We start from the raw sequence: 16635 nt of genomic DNA on the forward strand, positions 1-16635 counted from the left end.
TTGAGACTGAGTCTTGCTCATCACCCAGGCTGCAGTACAGTGGCACAATCTCTGCTCACTGCAACCTCCGCCTCCTGGGTTCAAGTGATTCTCCTGCCTCAGCCTCCCGAGTAGCTGGGATTATAGACACGCACCACCACACCTGGCTAATTTTTTGGCATTTTTAGTAGAGACAGGGTTTCACCATGTTGTCCAGGCTGGTCTCCGAACTCCTGACCTCAGGTGATCCACCTGTCTCAGCCTCCCAAAGTGCTGGGATTACAGGCATGAGCCACCACTCCCGGCCTTTGTTTTTAAATAACCCAGAGATTGGAATGTTCCTTCTGTCTCCATGCTACAACGGGGAGTCCTGGATGAAAAATTGAGAATAGTTAACTGTTGTATAAACCAAGTACATGCTGCCTTCCCATTGTTATGGGCACAAAGAGCAGAAGTCACTGAGATTCCTTTTTTTTTTTTTTTGAAACGGCAAGGTCTCACTCTGTTGCCCAGGTTTGAGTGCAGTAGTGCAATCACGGCTCACTGTAGCTTCAACCTCCCAGGCTCAAATGGTCTTCCTATATCAGCCTCCTGAGTATCTGGGACTGCAGGCGAGGCCACCATGCCCTGCTAATTTTTATTTTTTGTAGAGACCGAGTCTGGCTCTGTGGGCCAGGCTGGTGCCTCTTTGTAATACAGTGATAATGTGTGAAGGAGGCTTGCGTTGTCGCTGTGGATGAGGTTTGGAGAGGTCCTTGTGACTTTGGCTGTGGACACCTTGGGCAGAATGATTTGTCTGAAGATTGTTGGGGGCTGTAGGAACCAGATTTGGGAGTGGGCAGGATTCAAGGTGCTCAGGGGGTGGGACGTGGGAGGCACTCAGGACATAATTGAAACAGTTGGTCAGTGTGCCTGCCTGCCCCCTCCCAGTCCCCCACCCCACGCCCCACTCTCCATCCCCCACCACTGCCAGAGTTTTACTCTTGTTGCCTAGGCGGGAGTGCAGTGGCACGATCTCAGCTCACTGCAACCTCCGCCTCCCGGGTTCACGTGATTCGCCTGCCTCAGCTTCCCAAGTAGCTGGGATTATAGGCACCCGCCACCATGCTTGGCTAATTTTTTGTTTTTTCAGTAGAGACAGGGTTTTGCCATCTTGCCAGGCTGGTGATTTTGGGGTGTTTGTTTTTTTTGTGTGCATTTTTCTTTTTTTAAGTGTTGTGGTCTCACTCTGTGGCCTGGGCTGGAGTGCAGTGGCGTGATCATAGCTCACTGCAGCCTCAACCTCCTGGGCTCAAGCAATCTTCTCGCCTCACCCTTCCAAGCAGCTAGGACTACAGATGCACGCCACCATGCCTGGCTATTTTCAGATTTTTTGTAGAGGCAGAGTCTTGCCCAGGCTGGTCAAGAACGCCAGGTTTCAAGTGTTCCTCCTGCCTCTGCCACCTGAAAGTGCTGGGATTGCAGGCAGGAGGCACCGCACCTGGCTCTGAGTGTTTGGTGAAGGAAAGTAATTTGGAAGCAGAGCGGGAACAGAATCGAGAGAGCACGGGAGTGGGCAGGTGATCTGGATGGAAATGGTTGAGGGTTTGTTAGCATAATTGCTTAAGGACACCTGCTCAGGAGGCTGGGTTTGATCTTGGCTCAGTCATTTGCTACCAGTTAGGCTAGTTAAGGAACTGAGCCTCAGTGTTCATGTCTGAAGCGGGATGAATGAGACAAGATAGGTGGCGTACGTAACCTGGAGGCCGACACAGAATAAGCATGTAATGGATGTTATTGCTGCAGCTGGCAACAGGGAATCATTGAGAAGTGAGCTGGACTGTTCCTTTGGTAATTAACATAGATCTCTCTTTCTCCCTTTCCTTCCCTCTCCCTTCCTCCCTCTCTCTTCCTGCCCCCTCTTATCCCCTCCCTTTCTCCCTGCCTCTTTTTCTTTCTTTGTGTTTCTGGTTTTTTGTTTTTTGTTTTTAGACGGAGTCTCACTCTTATTGCCCAGGCTGGGGTGCAGTGGCGCAACCTCCGCCTCCCGGGTTCGAGCGATTCTCCTGCCTTAGCCTTCTGAGTAACTGGGATTATAAGCACGCACCACCACGCCTGGCTAATTTTTTTGTATTTTTAGTAGAGACCGGGTTTTACCATGTTGTCCAGGTGGGTCTCGAACTCCTGTGACCTCAGGTGATCTGCCCGCCTCAGCCTCCCAAAGTTCTGGGATTACAGGTGTGAGCCACCGTGTCCGGCCTGTCTTTGTTTTTAAGTAACCTAGAGATCAAACTGTTCCTTCTTTCTCCGTGCTACAACGGGGAGTCCTGGATCAAACATTGAGAATGGTTGACTGTTGTAAAACCAGTACATGCTGCCTTCCCATTCTTGTGGGCACAAACAATGGACGTCATTATGATTTCTTTCTTTTTTTTTTTTTTTTCAGACAGCAGGGAGTTGCCCAGGCTGGAGTGCAGTGGTGCCATCACAGCCCATTGCAGCTTCGACCTCTCAGGCTCAAATGATCCTTCCACCTCAGCCTCCTGAGTAGCTAGAACTACAGTCGAGAGCCACCACGCCCTGCTAATTTGTGTATTTTGTAGAGACTAGGTCTCACTTTGTGGGCCAGGCTGGTGACTCTTTGTAATACACTGATAGTGTGTGTGAAGGAGACCCACGTTGCCCTGTGGATGAGGCTTGGAGAGGTTTCTGTGGCTTTCTTTGGCTGTGGACACCTTGGGCAGAATGATTTGTCTGAAGAATGTTGGGGGCTATAGGAATCTCAACCCTGTTGAGTGTAGGCAGGATTCAAGGTGCTCGGGGGGGTGGAGGCACTCAGGACGTAATTAAAACAGTTGATTCCTTGTGCCTGCTCTGAATGACACCTGCCTGTTCCCACCACATTACGTCACTTGCCTAAGAGTCAGCTCTTTGGAGAGAAGAAGGTTCTGTTGCCTGAGCCTAGCTTGTCTCTCGATTGTGGTGGGAGGGTGGGACAGAAAGCCTGGAGCCTCCCCAGGGCGTGTGGTGGGAGGAGGAGTTTCATAAAGAGACAGAGTCAGGCCGGGCGCCGTGGCTCACACCTGTAATCCCAGCACTTTGGGAGACCGAGGTGTGTGGATCACTTGAGGTGTCAGGAGTACGAGACCAGCCTGGGCAACATTGTGAAACCCAGTCTCTATTAAAAATAAAAAAATTAGCCAGGCTTGGTGGTGGGTGGCTGTATTCCCAGCCACTCGGGAGGCTGAGGCAGGAGAATTGCTTGAACCTGGGAGGCAGAGGTTGCCATGTGCCAAGATCTCGACACTGCACTCCAGCCTGGGCAACAGAGTGAGACTCGGTCTCTAAATAAATAAAAAGATACAGGGTCTTGCTATGTTGCCCAGGCTGGAGTGCAGTGTTAGTCATAGCTCACTGCAGGCTCTAACTCCTGGGCTCAAGCAGTCCTCCCAGTTGAGCCCCCCAAGTAACTGTGACTCCAGGTGGGTATGTGCTACTGCATCTAGCCGCCTCAGAAGTCATTCACCCAGTGTCTGTGTTGTCCTTCAGGAGAAGTTTGAAGTGCAGCACTCTGAAGGCTACCGGCAGATCTCAGCCTTGGAGGATGACCTCGCACAGACCAAAGCCATTAAAGACCAATTGCAGAAATACATCAGAGAGCTGGAGCAAGCTAACGACGACCTGGAACGAGCCAAGCGGTATGCGGGGAAGGGGAAGGCAGGAGTGGGAGACACTCCTCTCTGCTTTTTGTCCCCAGCAGCTGGGTCCTTGGCCCTGTGCTGAGTATAGGGAACTGAGCAGTGAGCAGAACAAAGCCGGTGCCCTTCTGACTTTTAGTGCCCTGGGGGAAATGGACAATAGTCGAAGAAGTGCAATTTCATTACAGCAGCAAGGCTGGCAGCCCAGGGTGCTGTGGGGATGTGTAATAGGATATATTACTTTGACTGTTGGCCTGGGAGCGTCAGGTGAGCCTTACCGGAGGAAATACCATTTAGGCTAAGACCAGAGGAATGAGTAGCCATGATCCTAGGAGGGGTGTGAGACAAGAACATTCCAGACAACACCAAACCTGTGCTAAGTCCCAAAGGTAGGGAAGAAGTGTGTTCAAAGAACACTATTTTTTTTTTTTTTTTTGAGATGGAGTCTCTGTCACCAGGCTGGAGTGCAGTGGCGTGATGTCAACTCACTACAACCCTTGCCTCCTGGGTTTAAGCAATTCTCGTGCTTCAGGCTCCCAAGTAGCTGGAATTACAGGCACCTGCCATCATGCCTGCCTAATTTTTGTATCTTTAATAGGGATGGGGTCTTGCCATGTTGGCCAGGCTGGTCTCAAACTCCTCACCTCAGGTGATCAGCTCGCCTCAGCCTCCAAAGTGCTGTGATTACAGGGGTGTGAGCCACGGCGCCCAGTCCAGTGATTTCTAAACTGATGTTCTGTGATTTAGCAGAATAACGACTAACATTTATAGAATTACTCTGAGCCAAGCAGTTTTTGGATAAAAACACTTGCTTTTTAAAAATTTATATATAAATTATATACAGCGAAATACACTGATGTTTTTTATTTATTTTTAGAGATAGGGTCTTGCTCTGTTACCCAGGCTGGAGTGCAGTGGTGCCATCATAGCGCATTGCAGCCTGAAACTCCTGGGAGCAAGCGATCCTCCTGCCTCAGCCTCCCAAAGTGCTGGAATTGGTGGCATGAGCCACCGTACCCGGCCTCCTCCGTGTTTTTTCCACCCCATTCTTTTTCTCCTGTCCGTCTGGGACACCAGCTATACACATAACCTTTTCATATTGTCAGGCAGGTTCCTAAGGCTCTCTTCATTTTTTTTCCCTAATTTTTTTTGTCTTTGTTCTTCAAATTGAATAATTTGTGTGTATCCAGTTTCAAGTTGATAGATGCCCTCATCTCTCTCCAATCTGCCATTAAAGCGGATGAAATGTTGAATTTTCAATATAGTATTTTTAGATGTAGGATTTGTGCTCTTTTATAATTTCTGTTCTATTGAGGCTTCTTGACATCCTTGAGCATAGTTACAAGAGCTGCTTTAAGGTCCTTTTGTGCAGTTTTCACATCTGGGTCACATTTTCTTTACACTCCAATGTAGAGGTTGTATTGTAGGCAGTGTGAATGGTATTTCCCACAGACTATTAGTTTTTTCTTTCTTTCTTTCTTTTTTTTTTTTTTTAAAGACAGTCTTGCTCTGTCACCCAGGCTGGAGTGCAGTGGTGCAATCTCTGCTCACTGCAACCTCCACCTCCCAGGTTCAAGTGATTCTCCTGCCTCAACCTCCAGAGTAGCTGGGATTACAGGTGTGCGTTACCACCTGCTAATTTTTGTATTTTTAGGAGGGATGGAATTTCGCCATGTTAGCCAATCTGGTCTCAAATTCCTGACCTGAGGTGATCCACCTGCCTCGGTATCCCAAAGTGCTGGGATTATGGGCTTGAGCCACCGTACCCAGCCAGAGATGATGAATTCTTTTAAGTTCTTTATTTATTTGGTTTTCTTAGGTAGTTTACTTGGCTAAGCTTACAGCCCAAATTCTCTCTCCCCTTTGATGGGCAGTAACTGAAATCTCTGCTTTTTTTAGCCGTAACTGGGCTGCTTTGTGTCTGCTTTGTGCACGTGTGGTTCGGGGGAGGCCAGAGATGTGGGAAGATACTATATTCAGAATGTGGGGTCCCCATGGTGCTAGATTTCTATCCCTGGAGCTTTAGGCAAAAATCTTATAAAGATGTGTACTTCACCCAGTGTTGTTCTGTTTTTCTAAGTGTTGTTTTCCAGTTCCTGCCAGTGCGCTCAGATCATTGTAAACATTTTACTCAGAATTTACATGAGGGTTGGTCTGATACAAGTTCCCTTGTCATTACCAGAAGTGGAAACTCCTTTCTTGTCAATCTGTAGGAGTTCTTTGCATACATTTATTTTTTGAGATGGAGTCTCACTCTGTCTCCCAGGCTGGAGCTGGAGTGCAGTGGTGTGATCTCAGGTCACTGCAACTTCTGCCTTCCTGGTTCAAGTGATTCTCCTGCCTCAGCCCCCCAAGTAGCTGGGATTACAGGCGCCTGCCACCACACTTGGCTAATTTTTGTATTTTTAGTAGAGAGAGTTTCGCCACGCTGGACAGCTGGTCTCAAACTCGCACCCTCAAGTGATCCACCTGCCTCAGCTTCCCAAAGTGCTGGAATTACAGGCATGAGCCACCGTGCCTGGCCCTTTGTATATTTTAACTACTAATCTTGTCTACTGCATTGAGAATAATTTTTTCCAGAGTAATCTTTTGTCTGTTGACTTTGTGGTATCATTTTCCATGCAAATATTTCCTCTTTTCTCTTTTGAAAAAAATTTTTTATACATTTTTCATTTTTAGATCATCAGTTATGTCTTTTTTAAAATACCTTCTAGGTCTGCAGACTTCACTAGGGGAAGTCTCCTTGGTTCTTGATAGTGCATGTGTTTTCTTCTTTTTTTGCGATATTTTTTAATTTTTTTTACCCTTATTCCTTAATCTGCAGTGAATTTATTTTTGTATCTGGTATAAGATAAAGGTTCAATTTTATTTTCTTTAGATGGGTAGCCTAGTTGTGCCAGCACTATTAAACATTACCTTTTTCTTTTTTTTTTTTTTGAGACTGGGCCTCGCTCCATTGCCCAGAGTTGAGTGCCATGGTGCAATTACAGCTCACTGGAGCCTTGACCTCCTGGGGCAAGTGATTCTCCCACGTCAGCCTCCTGAGTAGCTGGGACTATAGGCATGTGCCACCATACCTGGCTAATTTTTGTATTTTTTGTAGAGATAGGGTTTCTCCATGTTGCCCAGGCTGGTCTCAAAGTCCTGGGCTCAGTCTGCCCGCCTTGGCCTCCCAAAGTGCTGGGATCACAGGTGTGAGTGACCATGCCCAGCCAATCAGTCTTTTTCTGTTGAATTGAACTGAGCTCTCATGTTAAACTCGCATATATTCTGGGATCTAATTCAGGATTCTGTGTTTTCATCCAGTGTACAATTTGTGAAATGCAATACCAGTGCCGTAATGACTTGAGTACTCTGGCTTTACATACAATAGCATAAGATACTGTAGATTTCATATGTAAAGCCACATTCTGATTTCTGGCAAGCCACTGGCATACCATCATTTCCACCCCTATATCATTAATCAAAGCAAGTCAAATGACCAAGCTAAGTCAAAGGGTGGGAAAGTACTTTCTGCCCACAGTGAGGCCATGGCAAGGGTGTGGACACAGGGAGGGGTGAAGAATCGGGGCCAATTACGCAGTCTACCCAAAGTGGTAGTACATTCACACGGTTCAAAAATAATATACAAAGAGGTAGGCATTTCTTTAATAATTCAAGCAAATAAAAAGACATTCTTACTACCTCCCCCCCCTTTTTTTCTTCCTCAGAAGAGCATTCTGCACACACACGGTTGTATATCTTGCTTTTTCATGTAATAGTAGAGCTTGAAGATCGTTCCTTACTAGGACAGAACATTCTTTGTTTTTTATTTTTTCAAATACCTGGTATTCTATTGTATGGTTGGTATTGAGTAATACCATAATAATTTAGTCCCCTGTGGTTGGATATCTGTTGTATTTCTGTTCTTTTGCAGTGATAAGCATTGCGGTAATGAACAGCCTTGCACGATGAATATCTGTAGGCTAAATTCCCAGAAGTGATATTGCTAGGTCAGAGGATATATGCATGTCATTTTGATAGATGTTGCTCAGTTATTTATAGGGTTGTACCAGTTTACATTCCCAATAGCTATGTGAGTCCCTGTTTTCCGAATAGCTTCACTAATAGAGTAGTTTTCAAACTTTGGACTTCTGCTAATTGAAAAGGTGAGAAATAAGTACGTTTCTGAGTTCACTGTCATGTGCTTAAGAGCTGTTGGACTTCCTTCTTTAGGAACTCTGTTGGTCTTGGCGCGCATATATGTGTGTGTGTATATGTGTATATATGTATGTGTATACATGTGTATATATATATGTATGGGGGGGTGTGTGTGTGTGTATATATATATATATTTTTTTTTTGAGACGGAGTCTAGCTCTGTCGCCCAGGCTGGAGTGCAGTGGCCAGATCTTAGCTCACTGCAAGCTCCCTCTCCCGGGTTCACGCCATTCTCCTGTCTCAGCCTCCCGAATAGCTGGGACTACAGGCGCCCGCCACCTCGCCTGGCTAGTTTTTTGTATTTTTTTTTTTTTTTAGTAGAGACGGGGTTTCACCGTGTTATTAGCCAGGATGGTCTTGATCTCCTGACCTCGTGATCCGCCTGTCTTGGCCTCCCAAAGTGCTGGGATTACAGACATGAGCCACCGTGCCCGGCCATATTTTTTTTTTTTTTTTTTTTTTTAAATGAGACTGAGTCTTGCTCTGTCACCCAGGCTAGAGTGCAGTGGCATGACCACGGCTCACTGCAACCACTGCCTCCCAGGTTCAAGCAGTTCTCCTGTCTCACCCTCTTGAGTAGCTGGGATTACAGGTGTGTGCCGCCATGCCCAGCTAATTTTTGTATTTTTAGTAGAGATGAGGTTTCACCATGTTGGTCAGGCTGGCCTCAAACTCCTGACCTCGTGATCTGCCTGCCTCAGCCGCCCGCCTCGGCCTCCCTATGTGCTGGGATTGCAGGCGTGAGCCAGTGTGCTTGGCCAGCCTGTGTTTTTTCTAGATGGAGTATTGCTCTATTGCCCAGGCTGGAGTGCAGTGGCGTGATCTTAGCTCACTACAACCTCCACCTCCTGGGTTCAAGCAATTCTCCTGTGTCAACCTCCTGAGTAGCTGGGATTACTGGTGCATGCCACCATGCCTTGCTAATTTTTGTATTTTTAGTAGAGAAGGGGTTTCGCTATGTTGGAGAGGCTGATCTTGAACTCCTGACCTCAGATGATACACCCGCCTCGTTCTCCCAAAGTGCTGGGATTACAGGCATGAGCTACCTTGCCCAGTTGATCTTGGCCTATTTTTACTGTTTTTGTTCTTGTTTTTTTGACATCGAGTTTTGCTCTTGTTGCCCAGGCTGGAGTGCTGTGGCATGATTTCGGCTGTCCGCAACCTCCGCCTCCCAGGTTCAAGCGATTCTCCTGCCTTCGCCTCCCCAGTAGCTGGGATTACAAGCATGGGCCACCATGCTTAGGTAATTTTGTATTTTTAGTAGAGACGAGGTTTTGCCATGTTGGTCAGGCTGATCTTGAACTCTTGACCTCAGATAATCTACCCACCTCGGCCTCCCAAAATGCTGAGATTACAGGCATGAGCTACCATGCCTGGCACTTGGCATATTTTAAAATTGGGTTGTTCATTATTTTTTTTTTCCGTGATTTTAGGAGATTTTTATATATTTGTGACATGAATTGACAATATTGGGAGTTTGTCATTTGTTTCCAGCTTTGTCTGATGTATATTTTATTGTACAGAAGTTACTTGATTTGTTTTGAGTCAGTCTTGCCCTATGGCCCAGGCTGGAGTGCAGGTGCACGATCTCGGCTCACTGCAACCTCCGCCTCCCAGGTTCAAGTGATTCTCCTGCCTCAGCCTCCCGAGTAGCTGGGATTACAGGCGCCCACCACCATGCATGGCTAATTTTTGTATTTTTAGCAGAGATGGGGTTTCACTTTGTTGGCCAGGCTGGCATTTGATTCCTTTGTAGTCAGATATCTTAGTCATAGTTAGAAGGGCCTTCTGCACTCCAAGGTTATATAAAGCAATTAGCCTGTGTTTTCTTGTAGTATTTTTGTTTTCTTCCTTACTAAACATGCATTGTTTTTGTTAATACAATTTGGCCAAATGCTGAATAGTTTAGTGTTAAAAATCAGATGAGGTAGAAGCCCAGTTCACCATTATAGAATAAATAAAGTTCTAGGGCACCAAAGTTTTATATATTTATGTTTTGAGACAAGGTCTCTGTCACCCCTGCTGGAGGGTAGTGGCACGATCACCTCAGCCTCCCCAGTAGCTAGGACTACAGGCATGTGCCACCATGCCTGGCTAATTTTTGTATTCTTTGTAAAGACCAGATTTCTCTATGTTGCCCAGGCTGCAAAGCTTTATTTTAAAGACTTGAAAATATTACAATTTTGTGCAAGTTTAATAGTTATATTTAGAAAGTTTGATAGTCTTCTCCAAGAACAAGAGTTTCTCAGCACCATCAGCTGTTTGATTGCTCTCATGGTCCTTCTTCTATAGGTCCCTAAAACTAAATGACTCACTTTTAACTGAGGAGAGGCACTTTGTGTAAGAATAACCTTGTAAAGTATGCAGGACCTAATTAGAAGTAACTGAAAATTAAATACATTTCCAAAGGTGACTTTGTTTCACATATGAGTACTAAGATGGCAAAAAGTTTTAAATCTATTTTAATTTTTGTAATCTAATTTTACTCTTCCATGGATTTTTCATTTTATTTATTTTTGAGACAGAGTCTTGCTCTGTTGCCCATGCTGGAATGCAGTGGTGCGATCTCGGCTCACTGCAGCCTCTGCCTCCCAGGTTCAAGCGATTTTCCTGCCTCAGCCTCTCGAGTAGCTGGGACTACATGCATGCGCCATCATGCCTGGCTAATTTTTCTATTTTTATTAGAGATGGGGTCTCACCATGTTGGCCAGGCTGGTCTTGAACTCCTGACCTCAAGTGATCCACCTGCCTTGGCCTCCCAAATTGCTGGGATTAGAGGCACTAATTATGCTTTTATATATTAGTTGACAGAATTTCAACATATAAAGTACATAAATCAATTTTCACTCCAGTTACAACTAGCATGCTGACCTTTATTTGAAAGTAAATAGGCCATGTGAGATAGCTCAAGTCTGTAATCTGTATTCTTAGTACTTTGGGAGGCCGAGACTTGAGGATTGCTTGAGCCCAGGAGTTTGAGGCCATCCTGGGCAACATAGACTCCCATCTCTAGAAACAAATTTAAAAACTAGCCGGGTATGATAGCTTGTGCCTGTGGTTACAACTACTTGGGAGGTTGAGGTAAGAAGGTGAAAGGATCACCAGGCACCGTGGCTCATGCCTGTAATCCCAGCACTTTGGGAGGCCGAGGCGGGTGGATCACCTGAAGTTAGGAGTTGGAGACCAGCCTGGCAAAGATGGTGAAACCCCCTCTCTACTAAAAATACAAAAATTAGCCAGGCGTGGTGGCAGGCACCTGTAATCACAGCTACTCAAGAGGCTGAGGCAGGAGTATCACTTGAACCCGAGAGGCGGAGGTTGCAGTGAGCTGAGATTGTGCCATTGCACTCCAGCCTGGGCAACAGAGACTTCATCTCAAAAAAAAAAAAAAAAAAAAAAAGGTGAAAGGATGACTTAAACCCAGAGTGTCGAGGCTACAGGGAAATTCAGAAATGCCACTGAAGGGCCAGGCGTGGGGGCTCACACCTATAATCCCAGCACTTTGTGAGGCAGAGGTGGGTGCATCACCTGAGGTTGGGAGTTTGAGACCAGCCTGGCCAACATGATGGAATGCTGTCTCCACTAAAACTACAAAAATTAGCCGGATATGGTGGCACATGCCTATAATCCCAGCTACCTGGGAGGCTGAGGCAGAAGAGTCATTTGAACCCAGGAGGCAGAGGTTGCACTCTGCCTGGGTGAGCACCATTGCACTCCAGCCTGGTTGACAAGAGCGAAATTCCATCTTAAAAAAAAAAAGCCACTGAAGCTGGTCCCCGGTTCCCTCGCATTCCAGAAGCAAAACAGATTTTGACCAGATAATGAGTGTGTTAAAATTTCCGATTCATTCGGAATTTGTGTTAGGGTACAGTATGAGGTACGAATCTAATAATGTTTTCCTGGTAGGTACCCAGTGGTCCCTAAAACTAGAACTGAACCTGCCATCTTTTTGCCAATGATCTATGAGGCCACCTTTATTATACATTAAACTCTTGTCTATTTCTGGACCTTTGGTTCCTTTGTTCTTACAACCAGTAGCATAAAATTGTTCGTTGTTGAGGCTTTATAGTAGTGTGTTCTGAGTCTCTGGTAGAGTTAGTTCCCTGATCTCTTCTTTTACAGAGTTCTTCGGGTCATTCTTGTTTCATCGTCACAGCATCTCTCAAATCAGTCCAATTTATTCCCCCAATAGAAACCTATTAAGATAGTGTTAAATTTATCAGTTTAACTTGTGGACAACTAATTTCTGTGTGATACTGGGTCTTCCTCTATATATACTCAGCATGTCTGCATTTCTGCAAGCATTCTGTACCCTACATATTATTATGTGAATCTTTTACCTTTTTTGTTTGACATGTCAACCTTAGGGTCGTTTTAACTGTTTCTGGTATTGTACTCCAAAGTATTATCCCTTTGTTATTGGTAGTAGTGTGTTTTTTTGTTTGTTTTCGTTTGTTTTTTGAGACAGGGTCTGGCACTGTTACCCAGGCTGGAGTGCAGTGGCATAATCATGACTTACTGCACCCTCGAGTTCCTGGGCTCAAGCAATCCTCCTACCTCAGCCTTCGAGTAGCTGGGACTACAGCCACACGCCATCATGCCCGGCTAGTCTTTTTACTTTTTGTAGAGACAGGTTGTCACTATGTTACCCAGGCTGGTCTTGAACCCTGGGCCTCGAGGGGTCCTCCCACCTTGGCTTCCCAAAGTACTGGGATTATAGGCACGAACCGCTGTGCCTGTCCCTTTGTTGTTTTTAAATGGTACTGTGGTAACTTGATCCTATCCACTACTTCTAAAGACCCTGTGAGGGTAGGTACTCCTATGAGTCCACCTAGACATAGAAGGATATATTGAAGAAATGAACTGATGCAGCCATTGATCAGTGCAGTTATGAATTTTGTGATTGAAGGAACTGAGGATGAGGGAGATCGAGTTGCCCAATGATACCCAGTGAGTTCTAGATGGAGGAGGAGCTGGGTGTTAACTCCTGGGTTCCTCTCCAAACACGTGCTTCTAACCACCGTGGGATACAGTTAGCAGGATATTAAAGGTCTGGGGACAGACATAGGGTCAATAATAAAAATTGCAGACATTTGTAGATGTGTGCTTATGTGTAAAACATCTGTTGTGTGCTTCCTGTATGATTTTTTTTTTTTTTTTTTTTTTTTTTTGGAAACAGTCTTGCTCTGTTGCCCAAGCTGGAGTGTAGTGGCACGATCTCAGCTCACTGCAACATCCACCTCCTGGGTTCAAGCAATTTTCCTGCCTCACCCTCCCGAGCAGCTGGGACTACACATGTGCGCCATCATGCCCGGCTAATTTTTGTATTTTTAATGGAGATGAGGTTTCACCACGTTGGCCAGGCTGGACTTGAACTCCTGACCTCGAGTGATCCACTCGCCTTGGCCTCCCTGAGTGCTGGGATTACAGGCGTGAGCCACCACGCCCAGCCTGTGTGACTACTTCTTGCCACCGCTGCCCCATTACAACCCTTCAGGAAGGTACTGTTACTACCCTTGCTTTGCATGAGAGAAAACTGAGGTGCAGAGAAGGTGGTTTTCCCAGAATCAAAGTAGATTGTTTTGTTACAGCACTTTGCAGTGCCTTTACCACAGTGTCTGTGCCCTTCACAAGAAGGGGTTGTGAGCAGGGCAGTTGGGCTGGTACTAGGCATTTTGAACTTCCACTGAGAGGTTAAATATGATCTCTTCTACCTGCTGAAATGCATCTTATGCCCAGCACAGTGCTTCATGCCTGTAATCTCAGTAACTCAGGAGGCTGAGGCGGGAGGATCGCTTGAGCCCAAGAGTTTGAGATTGCAGTGAGCTGTGATTGTACCACTGCACTTCGACCTGACAGACACAGCTGTCTTTTTAAGGAAAAAAAAATCGTGCTACTGTATGTGTTTTTTATTAGGTTCTTTTTCTTTTTTTTTTTTTGAGATGGAGTTTCACTTTGTTGCCTAGGCTGGAGTGCAGTGGCACAATCTTGGCTCACTGCAACCTCCGCTTGCTGGCAGTTCTCCCACCTCTGCCTCCCAAGTAGCTGGGATCACACTACAACTGGCTAATTTTTGTATTTTTAGTAGAGACAGGGTTTTGCCATTTGCCCAAGCTTGCCAGGCTGGTCTTGGACTCCTGACCTCAGGACAGCCACCTGCCTTGGCCTCCCAAAGTGCTGGGATTACAGGCATGAGCCACCATGCCCAGTCATTATTAGGTTTTTTTTTAATTTTTATTTTTTATTATTATTATACTTTAAGTTCTAGGGTACATGTGCATAACGTGCAGGTTTGTTACATGTGTATACTTGTGCCATGTTGGTGTGCTGCACCCATCAACTCGTCAGCATCCATCAACTCGTCATTTACATCAGGTATAACTCCCAATGCAATCCCTCCCCCCTCCCCCCTCCCCCCTCCCCATGATAGGCCCCGGTGTGTGATGTTCCCCTTCCCGAGTCCAAGTGATCTCATTGTTCAGTTCCCACCTATGAGTGAGAACATGTGGTGTTTGGTTTTCTGTTCTTGTGATAGTTTGCTAAGAATGATGGTTTCCAGCTGCATCCATGTCCCTACAAAGGACACAAACTCATCCTTTTTTATGGCTGCATAGTATTCCATGGTGTATATGTGCCACATTTTCTTAATCCAGTCTGTCACTGATGGACATTTGGGTTGATTCCAAGTCTTTGCTATTGTGAATAGTGCCGCAATAAACATACATGTGCATGTGTCTTTATAGCAGCATGATTTATAATCCTTTGGGTATAAACCCAGTAATGGGATGGCTGGGTCATATGGTACATCTAGTTCTAGATCCTTGAGGAATCGCCATACTGTTTTCCATAATGGTTGAACTAGTTTACAATCCCACCAACAGTGTAAAAGTGTTCCTATTTCTCCACATCCTCTCCAGCACCTGTTGTTTCCTGACTTTTTAATGATCGCCATTCTAACTGGTGTGAGATGGTATCTCATTGTGGTTTTGATTTGCATTTCTCTGATGGCCAGTGATGATGAGCATTTTTTCATGTGTCTGTTGGCTGTATGAATGTCTTTTGAGAAATGTCTGTTCATATCCTTTGCCCACTTTTTGATGGGGTTGTTTTTTTCTTGTAAATTTGTTTGAGTTCTTTGTAGGTTCTGGATATTAGCCCTTTGTCAGATGAGTAGATTGCAAAAATTTTCTCCCATTCTGTAGGTTGCCTGTTCACTCTGATGGTAGTTTCTTTTGCTGTGCAGAAACTTTTTAGTTTAATTAGATCCCATTTGTAAATTTTGGCTTTTGCTGCCGTTGCTTTTGGTGTTTTAGATATGAAGTCTTTGCCCATGCCTATGTCCTGAATGGTACTACCTAGGTTTTCTTCTAGGGTTTTTATGGTATTAGGTCTAACATTTATAATGCCGGTTGGCATTGTGAGCTTGCAAGAGAAAATAGAGCATACTGCTCTTCTCAAACACATGCAGTCCTGATAGGGCTTTGGCTTGTTGCTGAGTGCTGTGTGGGCGGCACCTTATTTAATCCTCACGACAGCCTTGTGTACCCCATGAGCTATGATGAGTCCTATTATGCAGGTGAAGAGCCCATGCCCCAGCAGGTTAAAGGACTCGGCCCGCTCTGTGGCATCTAGGAGGTTTGGTGCTGGGACTTGTGTCCAGGTGTGTCTGACCCTTCGCACCACCTGGATCTGCAGTGCTAGAGGGATGTCCGCAGTTTGTCCTCTTGGATAACTCTGCTTTTCTCTTCCCCAGCGCCACGATCATGTCTCTCGAAGACTTTGAGCAGCGCTTGAATCAGGCCATCGAAAGAAACGCCTTCTTGGAAAGTGAACTTGATGAAAAAGAGAATCTCCTGGAATCTGTTCAGAGACTGAAGGATGAAGCCAGAGGTCAGGAAGCCTTGGCGTCTTCACCAGCATGGTCCCCATTCCCTGCCTGAGCAACATCTAGTCCCACAGCCTCTCCCAGCATTATCTTTACAGGGACCCTGCACCCTGCTCTGTGCCAGGCTGTTTAGTCAGAGGGTGTGGGGCTGCACCGGGCAGACTCTTGCCTTGGGCCCTGGCCGGAGCTGAGAACAGTAAGACATGCAACCCTGTAAGGGCCCCTTATGGGTATTTAGAGAAATAGCTTTGGGGTTCACAGATGAAGTCCTTGTATTGGGGTTCTGCCTCTGGGCAGCAGAATTTCCAGTTTCCAGAAAGGTGCTTCCTGGTCTGTAATTCACACACACAGCAAACCATCCTGATGCTCAGTAGGAACAGAAGAGTGTTGTGGGGAGAGCCTGGCACAGTGGCTCACACCTGTAATCCCAGTACTTTGGGAGGCCGAGGATCTCTTGAGCCCAGGAGTTCGAGACCACCTTAGGCAGTATAATGGGACTCCATCTTTACAAAAAAAAATTAAAGATTAGCTGGGTGTGGTGACATGTGCCTGTAGTCCCAGCTACTCAGGAAGCCAAGGTGGGATGATCACTTGAGCCCAGGAGGTGGAGCCTGTCACGAGCTATGATGGCACCAGTGTACTCCAGCCTACATGACAGAATGAGACCCTGTCTCTTAAGAAAAGATTTTATGGGGAGAAATTTCTGGTGGAATTGCCAGCTAGCCTATTATTTCTGTGACTTGATGGCAACCGATATATTTGGTTTAGAACTTGGAAACCTCGTCAGCATTTGCTGTTTAGCAGTTGGCACTTGCAGAGGTAGAATGTTCAGACTGTAATGAGGTATTTGGCCAAGCACAGCAGTTCATACCTGTAATCCCAGCACTTTGGGAG

At 45.9% G+C, this 16635-nt stretch overlaps 1 protein-coding gene across 12 annotated transcripts in view; it reads left to right on the forward strand.

Annotated features, from left to right (window-relative positions):
• LOC105467722 (nudE neurodevelopment protein 1) overlaps positions 1–16635 on the forward strand; it is an 87482-nt gene that overhangs the window by 31060 nt on the left and 39787 nt on the right. For all 12 annotated transcript variants that reach the window (XM_071084173.1, XM_011717380.2, XM_071084176.1 and 9 more), the window contains 2 exons: positions 3508–3656; positions 15610–15746. In XM_071084173.1, the coding sequence (XP_070940274.1) occupies positions 3508–3656; positions 15610–15746 (286 nt within the window). The remainder of the gene's footprint in view (positions 1–3507; positions 3657–15609; positions 15747–16635) is intronic.

The sequence above is a fragment of the Macaca nemestrina genome, chromosome 18, assembly GCF_043159975.1.
Source record: "Macaca nemestrina isolate mMacNem1 chromosome 18, mMacNem.hap1, whole genome shotgun sequence".
NCBI classification, from domain to species: domain Eukaryota; kingdom Metazoa; phylum Chordata; class Mammalia; order Primates; family Cercopithecidae; genus Macaca; species Macaca nemestrina.